Source organism: Apus apus, chromosome 7 (genome assembly GCF_020740795.1).
Source record: "Apus apus isolate bApuApu2 chromosome 7, bApuApu2.pri.cur, whole genome shotgun sequence".
NCBI classification, from domain to species: domain Eukaryota; kingdom Metazoa; phylum Chordata; class Aves; order Apodiformes; family Apodidae; genus Apus; species Apus apus.
Genome location: NC_067288.1, coordinates 25300516 through 25319661, shown reverse-complemented (window position 1 = coordinate 25319661; position 19146 = coordinate 25300516). Strand labels below are relative to the sequence as shown.

The following is a 19146-nucleotide window of genomic DNA, read 5'->3' as shown; positions in this document are numbered from 1 at the left end:
ACATGAAAGGTCAGAACCATTAGAAAGTAAACTAATCACAGAAAGCATCAAACTGTTTTCAAAACTGAAACTCCAAGAGAACATGAGCTTCTTTTTCACAAGTGAAAAGGAGAGAAAACCAGGATGACATACTCTGCCACTTTATGACATTTAATTTACTGCATTTCCTGAAAACAAAAGCAACTCCTTGCTGATAAACACTTGATAAGGAAATGTTAAATCCCTCCTCCACACCACACAAATTAACATACAAAACCAGCATGCTGCTTAATGCCAAACCCACACCACTTCTTCAACTAAGTGGTTGAACTCTGACCTACAAATTTGACTTGGAAAAGGAATAGCACGGGATGCAAAAAAATACACAAAGCTTGAAGTGAGTTACAGTCTTGTTAAAAAAGTAGTGCTCCCCACATAGCAAGTTATACTTTTGGAATCCCCACCAGAATGAATTCTGGTATTCTCAGACTTGCCATGTCTGGCATGCTAGTCCCAGAACTACACAGGATGCAGACTGATTATGTGAAATACATGATTCTTTAGTTTTTTGGTTTGTTTTTTCCTTCAGAACAGCTTTGCTAGTCTTACAAATATTAAACACTCATCCTTGTTAAAGATTGAGAAATAGCAAATTTAAAAGTGCTTTGATGGTTGTAAAACAGAGGGGTGATCTTGACAACTTGAGTTTGAGCTGTACTTTAAATTTCTATAGACTGCAGCAAATCGATGCACAAAACCATCTGATTAAGCAAAATCAGCAATATTTAAGACAAAATGTACTTGCTTTTCTCTGTTCATCATCTTTGCAGTTCTGGAGTTTTTCATCAAAGAGCTAAAAGAAAGAGATACTTGTGAATATACTGAAAGTGTTATTTTTTCACACAGTTATCAGCAAGAAACACCAAAATTTCAAAACCAAAAGCATTGAATGAGTATGTAAGTTATATTGGTATTACAACCCAAAGCATATTTCTTTACAGCATTTGTAATATAACAAATTTGTAGCTAATTTCTGACATTATCCCACCCTGCAAGAGACCAGATCTCAGGTCCCAGGTATTTCCACAGCTCAGCCTGGCATGGTTCTATCACGGTTTGAACAAAAAGATGAGGGTAAGTGATACAAGCATCACTCATCTGAACACCTCAAACGGCCTTTTATTTTATTTCAGCAAAAGCCTTTGGGGCATACAGAGTGCTTACCAGAACAGCCTCAACCCTTACCAGCCCTTCCAGGTACCTTGTTATTTAGGCACGTGATTTGAATCATGTAAGATCTGTAAGAACTTATTTTGCAAAGAATTTGGTGATTTACCAGCATTAACTTCTATTTATTTTCTTCAATGAGGATCATGAGAAGCAGCTTAGCAAAGTGAAATGAATTCTTACTGAAAAGCCTGCAAGTGCATTTAACACAAGCTGTGCTGAAACACTTAAAAGTCATCTCCAAGAACCTCCCTCTAAGGTGCACGTACAAATGACCATTAAGTACAAGTTGTTCAAGGAAGAAAAAACATTAAGGTAATGCTCAAAAGTTCATCACATCCACCCCTGCTCAGGAAAGAGGCTGTAATTTTTAGTTTGTGAACTACAGCTCTTCTCTCAGCTGTCTGCCTAAAACCTACTCATGTTCCTTTTCCCTTGAGGGCTGACTTCTGGTTCTAAAAAAAAACCTGCTGTCTAAGTCTCTGTCCATCCTCCAATTCACTCTTCTTTCATTATTAATTAACTCCTATACTCCCTTCCCCAGCTCGCCTGAAATAGCAATTAGAAGGTGTAAAGATTTAAATACCTTCCTTCAGTGAAGCATGCTCAAATGGCTCCAGAGCAGGAGACAAAGCTAACTCCTGGATCAAGTCTATGCAGTTTAGCTTTGACATTTGTTTGCATCTCTCTTGCACATCTTCATTTTTTTATTGTTATGCTCCTCCCCTCTCTGCCCTCCCCTCCCACCGATTTTTTTGCTGAATATTCTACATGCAATATGGGGAAAAAAAAATCCAAACCAGCAGAACTAAAGCAATCTGAACAGCAATTTTAATTTGCTGAGTCATGAGAAAAAGTGTCCCAACCAGCAGCAAAACCTGTTTTTCTCAAGAACGTGAGTACTCAGAGATCCCTCATGATTCCTCACCTTCCCACCTACTCCTAAAATACATATTCAAAGTGTAAAAGAATGGTATTTGTACAAAATTTCTATATAATGTTTTCACTCAAGGACAAAGAACAGATTATTGCCACTGCAACAAATTCTGAAACTATCTGAAACTGCAGTTACATTATTACTTAAGATAATTTTCTCCATAGAAATTTTAAAATGCTAGGAACAATACAGTGATTTAATTATGTTTTCAAATTAAACTTCAGTCATCTCTGCCATTTCCATGAAGCTATATACACAAAAGAATGCTTCAGTCATTGTAAACCATTCTATAAAATCCATTATCCTAGTTTTCTGAGTCTATTTTAACAATCCCAAGATACATTCTAAGAGTAAGCCATTTTCAGGTTATTTCAGTCCTTAGCTTATAACTTTTAATTTTTATACTTCTAATAAATATCTCTTTACTTCAGAAGCAGTTAGAATGTATGTAACATGCTAAATGAGAAAGAGAAAACAAAACTCTATCATCAGCAGACTTTATATATAAAAAAGGTATGTTTTCTCCAGTTCAGTCAGCTCAGCCAGATGAGTTCTCTCTGCCTCCCACAGTAACCAGAACACGGGTCAAGCCTAAAACAAGATTCTGTCCTACTGTTGAGCTTCCTCTCAACCAGACACTGAAATCCACACACTGACAAGCAGACTCCCAGTACAGTAAATACATCCATAGGTTAGCATACCTTCAACTGGTCTATCAAGATCTGTAAGTAAGCATCAGCCTCGGTAAGTTTCTTGTCAAAATCGTGAACACTGGGAACAAATCCCGAATCCACACCCTAGATATAAAGAAATAAATAAAAATAAAATGTATAATTAAGAGTTTTGCATAAATAAAAGAGATAAAAATACAGTTTTGCCTACCAACTGACTGATAAAATGTTGCCTTGCCTCTCACCCTGCCACATGCAAACAGGCACAGAGCTGAACACATCTGTCTTCCATTTGCAGCTAAATGAGGAACAGTAACTGCCACACATTTTCAGTGGGGGTATAATCATCACACAACAGAGTATTTCATTACTTATGATTGAACAAATCCTCTGAAATTACACTAATTCAAGTCTTTCTGAAGACTGCCTTGTGATTCCATACCCTTAAGTTACAGCTAAGGAAGACAAAACCACACCCAATTGGATGACTGCTTTTCACACTTCAGACAATACTGTTCAACTCGCAGCTTCTTAACTCTGAACTGAACTTAGGAATGCTAAATCCCTCCTTAAAAATGGACCCACCTTTGATCTGAAAATTTCAAATTATTCCTGTTTGCCCTACTTCCTTTACAGCTATAACGATTTGCATCCTTGTCCCTATATTGGATTTCTTACACTTTGTTGCACACAGGCCCACAGGGACAAAGCAGCAGCCATGAGAAGGCTTACTTTCGTATTTTCTTGCTTGCAAATCCATTTCCCTTAATAAGGCAAGACTCAAAGCACACTTTTGTATATAACATAATCCCTACCCTGTATTTAAAGACCTCAACGAACTCCCACTGGGATACATCTTTAACTACAGGAAAGAAAAGAGAGGCTTCTCAAAATTGGTTACTTCAGACTTCATGCACATATGCTTCATAAACACATTTAAGGTTTATTTATATAATACCTTTAAATTGTTCCTACTACTTACACCCATTTTCACACCGATCTAAAATGTGGCATCTTCACTTCAAACTCTCATGAAACCATCAACTGTGCTGTTTTGACTGCTGAGAATCTCATAAGCCTGAATGCGTAAAGGTCAAGCAGTGGAGAAAACAAACATCTCCTATGGGGAAGTTGGGCAATCCATATTTGTAAATCTCCATCTTAGCATAACATCTTCTTTGCTATTGTTTGCTCACTTTTATTTTCCTGTGATAATGGCCAACAACATTAACAGCCTTATTGATGGCTCTTTAGAGGCATGAACACTTGCATGCAACAGAGGAATGACTTGCTTTTATGTCTGCCAAGCTGTGTGCACAGCATCATGCCCACCCTAAAACATACAGACATCTACTGCCTGCAGAAGATCCTTTATTTATTTGCCAAGTCTTAAACTGTGCTACAGACTGAAACCCAGATCTTGACAGCAGTTCTACATGAGTACATCTATTCACACAGCTTACTTTGTAAACCAGCACACACAGAGAAAATGAGAATTCACCCCACATTACACAGTCCACATTGGACAAATTTATAAATAGTGTTTTGAAACAAAGAGGAAGAGAGAAGAAAAGAAAGCAACCATTTTGACTATGCCAAGAAACAAAAATAATAAAAAAACCCCACAAAACAACAAACAAAGAAACAAACCCCTGCGTAACATGTTATTAAAAAGCAACTATCAGGCAGAAGGGAGAGTGCTCTCAACCAATAAACTTTTGACACTCCCTCAAACTTGTCAAGTTTAAATTACACAGAAACTAGATCTGAAACTATCTGCAATCAGTATTCTACTTCCTTGTTGGAAACAGAATTGTCTGTCCAGCTAGCAGCCAACACCATCATTTTAACAAACGGTCTAGAATGCTCAGTTAAAAAATTCTAGAGGTCAGGTTTCACACACCAAAGCTGCATGAACTCCACAGAAAATTTCTGCTGAAGATACTATACACAGAAATATCGAGTGTGGTGCAAGTTATCACTGCAGCAAAAAAGGAAAACCTGATTAACACATTTAGGATTACAACTGGGTAGACACCCACATCAACCACAGAGTGAAAATTGTGACCTAAAAAGTTCTATTAGAAAGTTAAAATATAAAGAAAAAGCCATAAAACCAAGTACAGTGTCAAGCTGACAGCACAGAGAGAAAACATGAAAATGACTTTGAATAAAAACACAGGTAGTTAAACCTGTAGTGCTTCACAAGTTTGCTCTTGGTTTATATAAAGACAGTTCAGGTTACATTTTATAACCTACTGAGCAAATTTACTAGCCTGTGGTACATGAGATTAGGTTAATACTTCTAAGTTCACACATAGTTTTAAAACTGAAAACCAAAAGATAAATAGGAAGCTAAAAATAAGAAGATTAGCAATAGCACAGAAAAAAACCACATTGTATAAATAGCAATCAAAATCAATCAGTATTTCAAACCCAGCAGTAACTTAGAAAAAATAGGTATACAAAGTGCAGATTGGTATAACAAATCCTTGTTTCTTCATTATCAGGTCACCCAAAGACACAGACCCTTTCTTACCTTTTCTCTCTCTTCCCTCCCTTGCCACGCAGGAAATGAGGCCTCAATAGAAACGGGTGAGCAGAGTCAACAGAATGGCATTTAACAGCTTGTTAAACATGTAAATTGGGAAACTGCACATCTGAACTACCAATCAGGTTTCTATGAGAAACTCGTATTATATGCTGCTCACCTATTCATAAACTGACAAAACAGATTGCCTGCAGATATTGTTGAACCTCCACCCTCGGAGGGCAGAGTTCAAAACTCAACTGGATTTGACCCCAGGCAACTTGATCTAACACAGAGGTTGGTCTCACAATGTGAAGGGCCTTGGACCAGGTGACTTCCATAAGTCTTCTCCAGCTGAAGTTATGATGTGATTCTAAAATAAGTATCTTCAAACTATGAAAAATAATAGAACTCAGACTACTGAAGACCTTTAGAAATGCACTGATTCTTTCTTGCTGTCAGCACCAATACAAAGTAATAATCCAAATCAAATCAACCTGTTTTTTCATTGAATAACTAGATCTATTGGTAAATACAGTGTTCATGTATGTTTTTAAAAATTAAGTTTACCAGATGAAATAGCTGCAGAAGCCAGTAAATTATGTAACTTCTAGTCTGCCCATCACCTTCCAAAACAACACATTTTGTATCTGACTCCTCCCCACAAAGAAATCCATATTAATAGCAACTCTAGAGAGAAAACAGCAAACATAGCATCCTTTCCCTCATCCCTCCCTCCCCTCCTACAATTTCTGGGATGTCCCCTTCAGGACACCAGTATCAGAAGCTTGGAGACTAGATTCTACAGAGCGCAGCCATTTACCTACATAATTTATTATGGATGTAGATAATGCACATGTGCCAATGTGCTTATTTGCTACCATAGTTATTTTGTTAGCAAAATCTGGAAAAGGGCAGCATGCCTCTTAACTCTATGCCCTTCCACCAGCTCTTGAAACACATCTATATTGGATATTTTCTTATCTAAAAGAAGTTGTTCCTAGTTTTATGCAAGCATTCTTGACTCGCACTAGAAGCAGCATTGGAAAGCCAGTAACAATATAACATAGTTAAGAGAAAAATAGGAAAGTTTTACTCTATTCTTGTTTGCAGCTTTAGAAAGGTAATAAAAAATCCTGGTTAATGTGATACTAAGTGAATTGATGCTAGCAACACAGCTTCACACTCTACACCAGTCTAAGTGAAAATGAAACAAATCAGTCCTGTTGTTTATTCTGACCCTTTCTCAGCTCTTTAGACTGAGCATAAACATTTACCTTGTCACACAATCAACTCAACACTGAAACTAATCAGGGTTAAAACTAAACTAGGAAAGGGAGGGCAGCCTAATTTGGGCCCTCTTCCCCTTTGCTAAGAGAAGTGAGACAGGACTGCTTCCAGCTGCAGTATCCACTCTTACTGGTGAGGCCATGGTGTAACCCCCAGTATTTCAGCCACTGTGTCACTCTTCACAGCAACCGCCCCAGATCCACTTCTTAAAACATAGTTTTCTTACCCTACTGTTTGGTATTTACAAAGAAAACACCTTGTTTAAATTATGGAGGTATCAAGCTACAGAGCATTTTATGATTTTAAAATTCCTTTCACTTTTATAGAGGTTAAGAAACAGCCCACCTTTTCGCTGACAGTAATTTCAGTTCCTTTGTCTCTACAGTGAGTCGCACCATCTAGTGTTCAAGGACTTCTCAATAAACAAAGCTAATACTAGAATTATGCATATTTTTAGATATGTGTTTAATGCAAGAACACATAAAAATGCAGCAAGCACAACAGACTTCAGTTTCAAAATTCAGAGAAATTAGATTACAAGCATATCCGAAATGTTTCCTCCCTATTTTTGTTCCATTTGGATCCAACATTACTAATGGTCAGCCAGGATCCCTTTACTCATTCTATACGTTTATGACTAAGTTCTCTCTCAGTTCCTTCACTGTAGCATATTCTTGCAAGTTGAGGTTTCTTGGGGGTGAAGGGGAAGTGTGTTTAATTATTTGTGTTTCAAAAACACTTCCATTATAAAGACTGAAGGACAACACAGCAGGACGTTTAGGCAAATGTAAAATTAGCAGGACTAATCAGACTAGAGGACACCACTTCACCTCACATTAATTCCTTATCCTTTCTGTTGTGGTTCACACAACATACAAACCACCCAGCCTTCGGTGCACCTTCTCATGTCCAACAGATACGTATTTGACACTGTGAGGGCAAGTTGATTAAAGTCTGATTTTCTAAACTTGAACATTCCAGTACCAGGACAGACTGAAAGCAGCATGAAAAACTGAAGAAAGAAAGAAAAAAAAAGACCGAGAAAAAGATGTATGATTTGGGGCAAAAGCAGAGGCATGAAGGTTTTATAGGACAGATAAAACCACGTTTCTACTTGCGACAGAAACTAAGAACCTAAGAAAAAAGCCCTACAGAAAACAATCTCTGCTACAGCACTCGAGCCCCCAGCCGTAATCCTCCCAAATAGCTCATCTGACTTTACTGTCCGAATAAAAAGGAAAGCAAGAGAACATCAAAGTGCACGAAGCGGCGTTTTGTTTGAAATGTTAATCGAAGCCAAGGCGTGTTGGTGCACAACGGGCTCCTGTAACCGGAGGCAAGCATCCCTCTGGCAGGCAGGGCGCTCGGAAGGAACCGCAGCCGTTCCCGGGGACCCGCCGCGCAGCCGGTGCCCGCTCAGCCCCGCTCCCCGGGGGGCAGCCCCGGGCCGGGCCGGGCCGCGGCGGGAGGGGGGCCTGCCCAGAGGGGCCCAGCGGCAGCCCCGGCACCTGCCCCCCCGTCCTTCCCTCCCCTGTACTCACACCGGCCATTCCTCCGGGCGCTGCGGCGACCCGAGCGGGGCTGGCAGGCCGCCCGCGGGGCCCAGCAGCGCCGCCTGCGGCGGGGGAGCCGGGGCAGCCGGGCCGGGGCAGCCGGGCGGGCCGGGCAGCCGGGGCAGCCGGGCGGGCAGGGCCGGGCGGGCCGGGCACCCGCCGCCCAGGAGTAAAGCGGGCGCTGATTGGCGGGCCGGGCCGGGCCCCGCCCGGCGCAGCATGGCGGCCAGCGGAGCGGCGGCCCCGCCGCGAGGGGAGGCGGCCCCGCTCCCGTCACCCCAACAGCAGCTGGGGCGCGGAGCGGGCCAGGCCCCTCGGGCGGCCGGGGAGCGCCGGGAGGGCCGCTCCGGGGTTACCTGGTCAGAGGCGGCGCTGGGTTGGGCAGCGGCCGAGCGGAGAGCGGGGTCACAGCGCCCACCCGGTGCTGAAACCCAGCGGCTTCTGCTCCCAGCCGCCCGGCCCCGCGGGCGGGCTCCCCGACTCCAGAGCCTGCTCGTTCCGCCTGCTCATCCACCCTGCGGCGGGAGAGCCGAGAACAGCAGTGAGAGCGCTCTCCCAGCTCCCGAAATAAAGGTACTTTGCGAGGAGATAGGCTCCTGTTCCCCTCTTAAATGGCGATCTGCTCGGCAGCGGGTGCCAGTGAGGACGGTGAGCCCTGACAGTTCCTGAGCTGAGGTGCAAGTGAACAGTGTTCCACGTCGTCTAGAAGTGAGCACGCAGCTGCGGTGCACAAGGTATTACAAGTTTAAGAGGGATGAGGATGTATTTCTTAGCAATTGGTTCTAGAATTTTAATTATTCCCTCGAACATGACTAGATAAATTACTGATTTAGGCTTTTTAATCTCAATATGCCTTACTTATTTGAAAAAAAATCCTGGAACATAAACAGGTTATGTAATGAGACGCAGTTCTGCTACTACCTGCAGTCATAAAACCTATGTCCATCAATAAAAGTACAACCAGAATTTCTAGAGAGGGTGGAAGTGTCCATTTTGATGCAACTGCAGTACATTCTGGTGTTTCATTTCTGTAGTCTGTACCTCCAAGCTGTACAGGTGGAGAAAACTGCACAGATTCCCTTCATTTCAGACCCTAAAACACCACCATTCACATTAACCTTTCACTTTCTCTCTCCAAGCTGAGGATGAGAAAAGAGGCATCCCTTAAGAGGCAGCTTGGCCCTTCTAAATCCATATGTTCGCTATTAGATAATCTGCCCCCTCACACCCACTGCAGAATGGAGGTCTTCAGTCTGTGGTCAACTAACTGTGTCCAGATGGAGAGATTACTTCCAAAATGTCCATGACATGTTACTAGGGATACAAAGCTGATTGTTACTTCATTCAGGGATCTGCTATCCACTAGAAAATTTGTAGTGGCCTTTAGTAAGCCAAAAAAAGCTTGAAAACCACTGTTTAGCAGGAAATCAAGGTAAATTGGCAGAGGCAGCACAAGTGCCTCAAGTTGGATGGATAAATTCAGGTTTGTTCTTACTCTTTAGATTGGGCAAATGTCATCTAAATCAGCCTTCATAAACTGCTTCTCCTTTTGTGATATTAGGGGTTTTAATATATCTCTCTTCATACAGTGTCGGTCATTAGCAGTCCTAATTCTCCTGCCATCCTCCAAAAGATTACCAAACCTTGATACAACACAAATCATGAGTACTTAAGTTTTAAGATTTCTACACTGCCATTGACACCTTTGTGGAACAAACCAAGTAAAAACCCTTTCATGAAGAGTTTGCGTTTCTCTCCTGGGCAAAAATAAAAGTTGAGCAAATCTTATAGACGTTTCCAAGTCTAGAACATGACCAGAAACTGATCTTAGATAACCAGTGCTAAGTACCAGCCTCAGTTCAACCATCTGTTTTTAGAACCAGAAAACTACTGATGCAGCTTACACAGGGGATTCAAACATAAGGTATTTACCTTTTTCTGTCAACCTAGAAAGAGGTTGGATACTGCTGTCTCATTTTGATTTCAAAATTAGGTGGTGTACAAGCACACTACAGGCTTGACCCAAAGAGGTCTGACTCCCAGTTTAAAACAAACAAGCAACTAAAAGTACAATAAGTCTGGAACCACCAATTAAAAATATAAGTTAATAAAGGGAAGTCTTACACTGACTTTTCATTATAGTAAGACAAGTAAATAGTAACAGAAAGACTCAAACCTAATCTCAGGTACCTATACTGATGTCTTACAATATCTGATCGTATAGGCTATAGAACAACCAGATGTCACACTGCATTTGTTTGATATTGTATTTAATTGCTTTGAAAAAAAGAAAGTAAAACAAGTTAAAAGTGAAAGTGAAACTTGCCTGAAGCTGGAGGGTATGACGGAGAATGGTGTCCTCTAAAGCATGAATCCACTTCTCTCTCTCATCAGCATCTCGAGCTGAAAAAGGATTCAAAAGATACTGTTAAATTATATGCAGCATACTAAAAGCCATAAGCAAACAGATCTAATGTCATCACTAGATACAGAAATTAAACTATAGTATCTTTGTTAAGTCACCAAGGACGTAATTCCACAGTTGTCTTAATATCCTGTTTATTTTTCTGTGGTTACGGCTCTGTAACATTATTGTGTTAATCTGCTCTATGGTACAGGGGAGATCTTTTAAATAATCATGCAAAAAGCTTTTATGCTTTGGTAGAAACTTTGTTCTACTGATGACTCTGTACCATATATGCCAAATTAAAAAAAAATAAAAATGTAAGAACATGATAAATACAAGGAAGTTCTGAATTATTGCTATTTGTGATTATTCTATGTGTGGACATAGTTAAGTTAACCTTTCAGGTATGGATTCATAAGACAGGATGAACACCAACTCTGCACTTTTACTTTGGTAGTTTAAAAGAGTTCCTTGCTGTGCTCTAACTGTTTAAAAATCACAGGAGCAGAGTCAGTGGACTCCAGGTGAAGAAAGAAGAGAAAAATCCACAGGCATTTAACAGACTAAACAAACAGGACCACATATAGTTTTAGAACAGTTACTGACAATTGTTTCTAGTTCCTCATTCAAGTGAAAGGTATTTAAAAGGAACAGGAAGCCTGCTTAGAAGCAAGGAAAGCTGAACTGAGCTAGCAGCTATTATGAAACAGAGAACCAAGATTCCTATCTGACTTATTTGTTATGGATTTCAGAGGAAATATCTGTAAGTTATTCTACTGAAATGTACTCTCCAGACCCCAAACACTTTGTTTTCCATGTTCTCTTTATCACCCTTATGTTTCCATTGCTTTTATTCTTTGGAATTGTGCAGCTCAAACCTATCCCTACTCAAAACCACCACAGGTTTTCCAAATGTAAGATGGCCTCACAAAGTAGTGGGGCGAAACTTCCACTGCACTCAAGGTGAAAGCAAAAGCCTAGCTTGAAATCTAGCTAGTTTCCTAGATACTATAAGTCAATCCCTACTAATTGTTCTTTTAAAATAGTAAAGTGTGTTCAATGGCCACAGGTATTCTGGTAATGATACCATCAACCTGCACAAATAAAGACTACAAAAAAGGGAAAGTGACCACCCAAAGTGCTGTCATATGAGCAAAGAAAGCCCAGAGGATGAAGTTAAAGTAATTAAATGTTACTTTGAACAGCAGGTAAATAACTTTCCTGCAGGAACTTCATCAAGTATTGAAAAGCTGGGGTTTCACCATCTGTAATACTCTCAAAAACTCATTAGAAACACCTTGTAACTTACACAGGTTCTTCCTACTAGTTCTCTACATTTTAATGGAAAAGCTGAAGTAGGTGCTGAGGACAAGTTTGTAATGAGTGAAAATAGACAGGATGAAGGGCAAGAAACCTTATGAACTCTGCTGAGATGACTGCATGAAGGCACATACATCTTGCTATGTGCAAATTATGATTTTTCACCTTATGTACACAAATGCACACACAAACACCCTATTGTTTTTTCCATAGCATTGCTTACACTGTAACACTCATTTCAATTAATAAATTAGTCAATCAGGATCAGGCATCTTCTCCTCTGATAGTAATTTTAATGCTTATTAGCTTCTTTGATTCTCCTTACCAAGAATAGGCCCCTTGACAGACACATTAATCAAGTTTATGCTTCCTTACACCAGTCACCACTGAACAGTTAACATATAAAGTTACGTATGTCATTCATCTATCAGTACTTCAACCATGTTCAAAGTGGCAGTGGTTAACATAATTAAATGTCTGTAAGGTTTCTTGGGTTTGTTTTCTGTCTTTCTGTCTTTTTTTAATCAATCATTTCCCAGTCCCAAAGAACATCTTACTGGGGAGCTGGGGTATGAGTCACTGAGGAGCTACTAGGTAATTCATGAGATGCAAAAATCCTGTGTTCAAGTTTTTTTGTCTACAATTATTTAATCCAAAAAAAAGGAGCAATTAAGCTTCAGATCAGTGAATTAATCCTTGTTTTGCAATAGACTTCCTATGACCTGCCATACTGCCAGCAAAAGGAGGTCACTGTATTAGTTAAATACTAATCTCAATACACAGTAGCCCATTAAAAAAGGTTATAACATCAAGACTTCTCTCAGAAACACTGACAGAACAGAGGCTGCTTACAGCAACAGGGAAGGCCTAGAAACCAGCCAAGCAGTGCAGTTCAAAAACTGAACTGGCTTCCCCATGCTTATAAATAAACTAATATTTTGAAGCTTCTTTTCCTCCAATAGCCCTTTTTATAGCTCTCTCTACCAGGGTTCAGCAGAAGGAAAAAAACACTGTTATTTTTTCCTCACATACTTGACAATGCAAATTTATGGTATAGCATCATCAGTCCTTAGGTAGAACTCAAACAAAGTCTCAGCCATGATAAATCCAGGAAGACTGCCATGAGAAGACTGCTTACTGCATGGAAACACACAGCAGTGAAACCTTTTAAGCACTCTGTTCAGGACACAGGTTTAACGTTCAGATCATCATCAACAGCAGGTCCTCCTGGCTCTCCTCCATACACTCTTTTAAGAAAACCATGGAGAAAACAGTAGGATGCAGTTTTTAGTAAAGCAAGCTGCAAGAAAAGTTATATTAAATCTAATCAAAATGGCTGCTGTGAGATTAGGTGCAAGTAAAAGCTCTCTAATGGTAAAAGCAATTTAGAACTGAACAGCTGCCAAAAGATCACTGATGAAAAAAAAAAAAATCAATGGGAACATTCAAAAAAGAGATTAGCCAACACACTCAGAAACAATTTATGGGAAAAATCTACACACAATAGTCAGAGATCACTATCTACCCATCTGTGGGGAAAGCTGGATATCCAAGCCGTTTTTATTTAAAGAGGACAACTTTGGCCAAAGAAAAAGCTCTAATATATTTTCAGCTAAAAAGTTTGTGATGCACACTACATAATCCCCAGTGAAGCCTTTCTTCAGCAGATAGGAGACAAAAATGCCCTGCTCATTAGTCCTGAGTTCCTATCTGAAGTACCCTGAAATCAATCCAACCTTTTTCATTATTTGATCAGGCTTCATTTGAAAGTTAATTCCACCCCCATCTCCCCAGCTCCTATGGGAAAGCTACTCCAGAATTTCTTTCTGCCAACAGATTTGGGATAAGGCAATTACTGCCCAGTCCAAGGAATTTCACTAGTATCTGTGCTTTTATGAAAATGGAGGAATGGTACGTGCTCCCTCCTGACAGAAAACTTCTAAAAAGAGAAGAAAGATAGGGGGCAAGAGAGAAAAAGAAGTTACATTTTACTTGGCTGACTCTAGAATAGCAGTATTACAAAAGACAAATAAGAAACACTGAGACATCTACATAATAAATAGCTGGCATTTAAAAAACTTACAGGCGTTACTTCAGCTGTTTGTAAGTGATTCAAGTGTTTTTATACTAATGAGAAAAATAAATCAAACAGAGGAGCCCACTACACTACATGAATATTCACTGTGGTTCTTAGTCTGATGGATTAATGGAATAGTCACCTTGTCAGCTTGCATTCAAATTGTAGTAGGACATCAATTGTCCATAAAAATATGACTGTCTGCACTGAGAGAACAGTAAGAGTCCCTGTGCTTCTCTTTAAGGGCCAGAATAATTAACTCTTAAGTTTTTACTGCAGTTTGCACACAGAACCAGCTAAATCCACTTAGAGTGATATATTCACTTCTGTATGCAAGTAATGGCTTAAACATTGCAAATTTACCATGTCAGTTAAGTTACTGTTACATCATTCTTGTAAAACTAGTCTTTATGAGCTAGATTACTATTTGTTCCCTTCTGGTCAGCCTTTCTCTTCTGTGTCTATGGTCCATCCATCCTTTGAAAGGTATTATTATGACATCTCAGGCATGTCTGAGACAACCACAGGGTACTTACCACAATCACAGTCCTAGTAACAACTAGTTCAGAGAAGCACACTTGAAAAGTATGTAATTGCAGTACAGTGAGATTTAATATTATAATAATATTTTTAAATATGTGCATTTTTTGAGATCTGTCTGGTTGTGCTTCTTCATATGATATTTTAACCTCCATTTTTTACTTTAAAAAATTCTGAACTCTTACCTAGAGGAGGTACAAAGAAAGAAAAGCACTTACTTTAGTAAAGAAAAAATTACAGGATGGAAAAAGCACTAGAGACATGTATTACTGCCTCCACAGAGGAATTTTGGTGATTCAGAAAAATGATGTTTTACAACTCCTAAAATAGGCCCTTATGTCTGAATTTCCCAAACTGCCACATCAGATATGGCAGAGATTTTAAATAGTTCTAGTATATGAGGATAAGAAGGCAAATGAAATGCAAATACATTGAACACACTCAGCCTCTATTAATTTCCCCAAAAGAGAATAAATTTTGTAATTTAGAGTTTCTATACTGTTTACTTTGTTGTGAAGAGAGTGTATGTGTTTATATAACATACACCAAATGTTGAAGTATAGTATAAAACAGATTACTTTTCAAGCCTAAGCTTGACAGCATCAAAAGATTAGATATAAGCAAGTTTAACAACTCTGCTCCATGATACAGCATTTACCACTAGCATTTCTAGGTCATGCAGAGCAATACTTGGAAGACAGAATATACAAAACATACCACCTCAGAATTAGCACAATGGCACTTTTTTTTTTCTCCTGTGTGCACCTACATGGGCATCAGGATTAAAGAAAAAACTCAAGAATTAGTTGAAAAATCACTAGATTACTTAGAAATACACCATACTGGCAAAAAGTGAAATGCAGATTTTATTTTCATTCACTGTGACCTACTTACAGGCAGAACTCAGTAAAAGAAGTCTATTACACTCACAGAGTCAATAGAGTCAATTATGCAGCCTTCACTCTGACAAAATTCCCACTGTTTTTTAATGCAAAATTCCTGTATTTTCTCAGCCAAGTGCATCACTACTGTTGTATCTTTATACACAAATAACCAGATGATAGAGGTGAAATTCTGTCTATATTGAGATTATTAGAACTTTTGCCACCAATCTCAGTGGAGAGAATTTTTATCAGCAATAAGGTGCCCAATAAGGTGGAAAAGTCACACATCAATGGGCTGTTCTGTGGCTATATAAATGTCTTTTTATAGTCACTGAAGACCTTTCAAACCAGGGAAACACACACAAGATGAAGCAGGGTTTCATACAAGCCTACCAAAATACCATAGCTTCACTGCTTACAAATACCTTTCTACCACATGCAGCTCCCCACATCTGTCAGTAGGTTGAACAGTAGTCTCAATACCTTATTTCCTCTGTATCATAATTCTGGAGTTGTCACAATCATTATTATATCCACTAATCTTCCTCCTGATGCCATTCTCCACCCACACATATAAATCAACCCTCATTTTTGTCTGCAGGTGTTTGACCAGTCTGCTCTCTCTGTACCTACTGAAGACTCCAGCACAGTCACAAGAGAAAAAGAGAAAGTCTAATCTCATCCAAAGGAAAATTATAAAATGGTCTCCTGTGTACAATGTCTTTGTAAGATTAATCTGTGATCATAAGAAACCAACTTAATTGCTGTTTCACTGTTACCTAAGCTCAAAAGCTTTTTTAGTAAGCTTTATAAAGAGCCCATAAACACCTTCAGGTGGAAACTCGTGTTACGAATGAAACGTAATCCAGATGCTATTGGTTCTCTCTGGGAATTCATACACAACATGTAATTTTGCAGTTAAGTATTTCTGATTGTGGGACAACCTGCAAGTATCTGGGCTTTCACTAGAAAATGTCAATATTTAAATATTAATAATAGTAACACTAAATAATACTTTATATAGTATACTCTGTGGAAATTGTGCTCAAGGTATGCTTGTATTTAAAAGCCACTGCAGATGACACTACACTAGCCCAGGACCTACTGGTTTAAGGTAGAAACCATACTTTGGCTTGAATTAAAAAAAATCAACATAGAATAACAAAAATGTAAGCATTTTCCTTAACCCCTAGAGTTCTCAATTTAACAGATCAAAATCAAATTTACTGCTACTTGGAATTTCTGTTTAAAACAAAAGGAAAAGTGTTGAATTTCTAAGTATCTCTCCCCTACTTATAGTGAGACATTTTCTGAGCATTTTTCCTCTTCCAAAAACTAGTTGCCACGTATCATATATACAGTTGAGATAATAGATTCATATTGATGCCAAAAGTAAGAAGCAATAAATATACTATTTCTTCCAGAGGGAGGAAAAAAGAAAACAACCGGACACATCACACAGATCCTGCTTCAAGGTGTTATTTTCTTTGCTACTCCCAAGTTTAACATACATTGTTATATCTGCTGCTTGGCCTCAAGAAATGGAAAACCAAGAGTTGTTTATATGTGACCATAAACATTGAGTGCAGATAGCCCCATTCAAACTGACACTGTCGTGGTATGATTAGAAAATAGACAATTCCCTGTGCTCTGGTTCTGCCATTTACTGGTCACAAGTTTCAACAACTCAAAATACTAGTATAATACATGAATAGCAAAAAGGAGGTAGATGGAAAAGAGGTGAAGATAGAAAAGACATACTGCAAAAGCTAAATGTAGTTCTTGTTCACAGAGGAATTTCTGCAGTTTTTCCCATCAGGAGATGAGGAGATGCAGCCCAGACCTTTGTGCAGCACAGATGAGGTCAGTTAAAGGGAGGAGTGACAGGTACATCAGTTCTGGGTTAAGTGTATGGAGAGACAAGGCTGGAAGCTTTACTCTTAACACAGCTGCTCATCCTCCTCTACAATATAAAAGCACCACTGAGCCTAATGTAGAGGAATTCACTGTTTCAGCACTACCAGAGCCCCAAAAGGCCCTGAAATCCGTTAGCTTAGGGCAAATGACACAGCCGCAGCAGTTATAAACACCACTGAGGAAACCTGCACAAACCGAGATTTCACACCAAAATCTCTTTCTAAGCATTTTTCAATGTAAAATTTAAAAAGGTCTCAAAACTTTGGGGGGGGGGAAGGGCTGCAATTTATGAATCGTTATTTCAATTGGGTAATCTGATAAGACTAAAGTGCCTCTTTTATACCACAAGGGCAATCATCTTCCTGTCAGCTGGACGGTGCTAAGGTTTTCTAGAAGACTATAAATATTGACTGTTTCCCTGAGTAGTGGTGAAATGCAGGTCTAAAGCCATTATACTTAATTTTGATACTTAATACAAATACTTAAAGTCTCAAATTCTGATACTGCTCAGCAACTAAGGCCTTTGTGGACCCTAGTAAATGCTTAGTAATAGTAGTGTCCCACATTAACAAAAATTTCCTGCTTTTATAACATTAAGGCAACCTCTTGCTGTGCAAATCTCTTGTCTTTTCTCAGCTGGGATATTAGGCAGCCATAAATCAAGCTACAAACTGGGGCAGGATGGGGAAGGAGAAATCTACCTTACAGGTTGACAGCTTTCGTGTAATAGGGGAGTAAGTCACACAGCAACATTCATGCTTCATTTCTCAGATACTTTTGTGGCAGGAATAGGAAAGGAAAGACAAAAGCTAAAGCAAAATCATCTCAGATCAATGCACTGGGCTGCTTCCCATCTTTCAGTCCTTTATTACACCAAAAGGTGGTGACAAGATTGATTTGCCTTCCAAGGAACTGTGCTGCAGGCTGTAAAAATAAGAGCTGCGTTTTCAGGTAGGAGTTAAAAAATCTGAATTCTTGTTTGTGTATACAATGTGTGTTTAGTGAAGTATTTCAGTCCAAATAAAAGCCATTATTGCTTCTGGTTAGACAGTAATTCAAATACCAAGAAGGCAACAATACCCTTGATGGACTACCTTGAACATCATGTTCCCACTCTTGAATTTAAGCCACAAGCATCCTAGTGAGCAGAAAAAGCAGCTAAGTGATAAAAAGGATAGAACTGACTTTCCAAATTGAGAGAGCTTATAGATAGGTGATGATAAAAAGATATTAAATGGAAAAAAAATAACAACAACAAAAAAAGAAAACCCAAATCCACAGTGTTTGAAGGTTATGGAACATTTAGAACAGCAACATGTATTGCAGCAAGAAGTAATATATTATAAAGAGCTTCCTAACAGGAAGATGCATTAGTCTGGGAGTATTATCCCAAATGTCTTACAGCAACTGGAATGGATTTTTGCATCTGATGTGAACAAATCCATGAGGGAATACTTTGAGATCTACCTAATTCAGAAGCCTTAGAATCAAGCCATGAAACTGGATATATGGTATGACCAAACAAGGACCAACTGGGAGATGAAATACATTACTTTTAAATATATTTTACAATTTCTGTGGACATTCTACCTCTCCCTTCCGCCTCCAGTGTGAACAGATACCAATACATAAAAAATGAAGGAAAAAAAGATCTGCTGGACACTCTGGCAGAACTAAAGTTAAGTTAACAGTAAAACTAAAACATGCTGGTTGTTTCATTGCCTGTTATTAATTCACTTCTTTCATTTATACCCAGGCACTAAGTATACGGATACATTTGATACATGCACATTCATCATTCAAAGCCTACATTT

General features: G+C 39.1%; 1 protein-coding gene and 1 long non-coding RNA gene across 7 annotated transcripts in view; one reads left to right on the top strand and one right to left on the bottom strand.

Moving 5' to 3' along the window:
* Positions 1 to 19146, bottom strand: part of OSBPL9 (oxysterol binding protein like 9) — a 55760-nt gene that overhangs the window by 21359 nt on the left and 15255 nt on the right. For 4 of the 6 annotated variants that reach the window (XR_007890068.1, XM_051625199.1, XM_051625200.1 and 1 more), the window contains 3 exons: positions 10514 to 10590; positions 2845 to 2940; positions 785 to 832 (listed from right to left, as the gene is read on the bottom strand). Coding sequence is in view for 4 of the 6 variants with exons in the window: in XM_051625199.1 (XP_051481159.1) it covers positions 785 to 832; positions 2845 to 2940; positions 10514 to 10590 (221 nt within the window). In the remaining 2 variants the exon portion in view is untranslated. Of the gene's footprint in view, positions 1 to 784; positions 833 to 2844; positions 2941 to 8175; positions 8241 to 10513; positions 10591 to 19146 lie in introns of those variants that run through there. The other 2 variants (XM_051625202.1, XM_051625201.1) reach the window with 2 other exon arrangements.
* On the top strand, positions 8491 to 16133 carry LOC127387193 (uncharacterized). The gene is made up of 2 exons (XR_007890070.1): positions 8491 to 8921; positions 16017 to 16133. It is a non-coding gene; the product is annotated as an uncharacterized LOC127387193 (long non-coding RNA).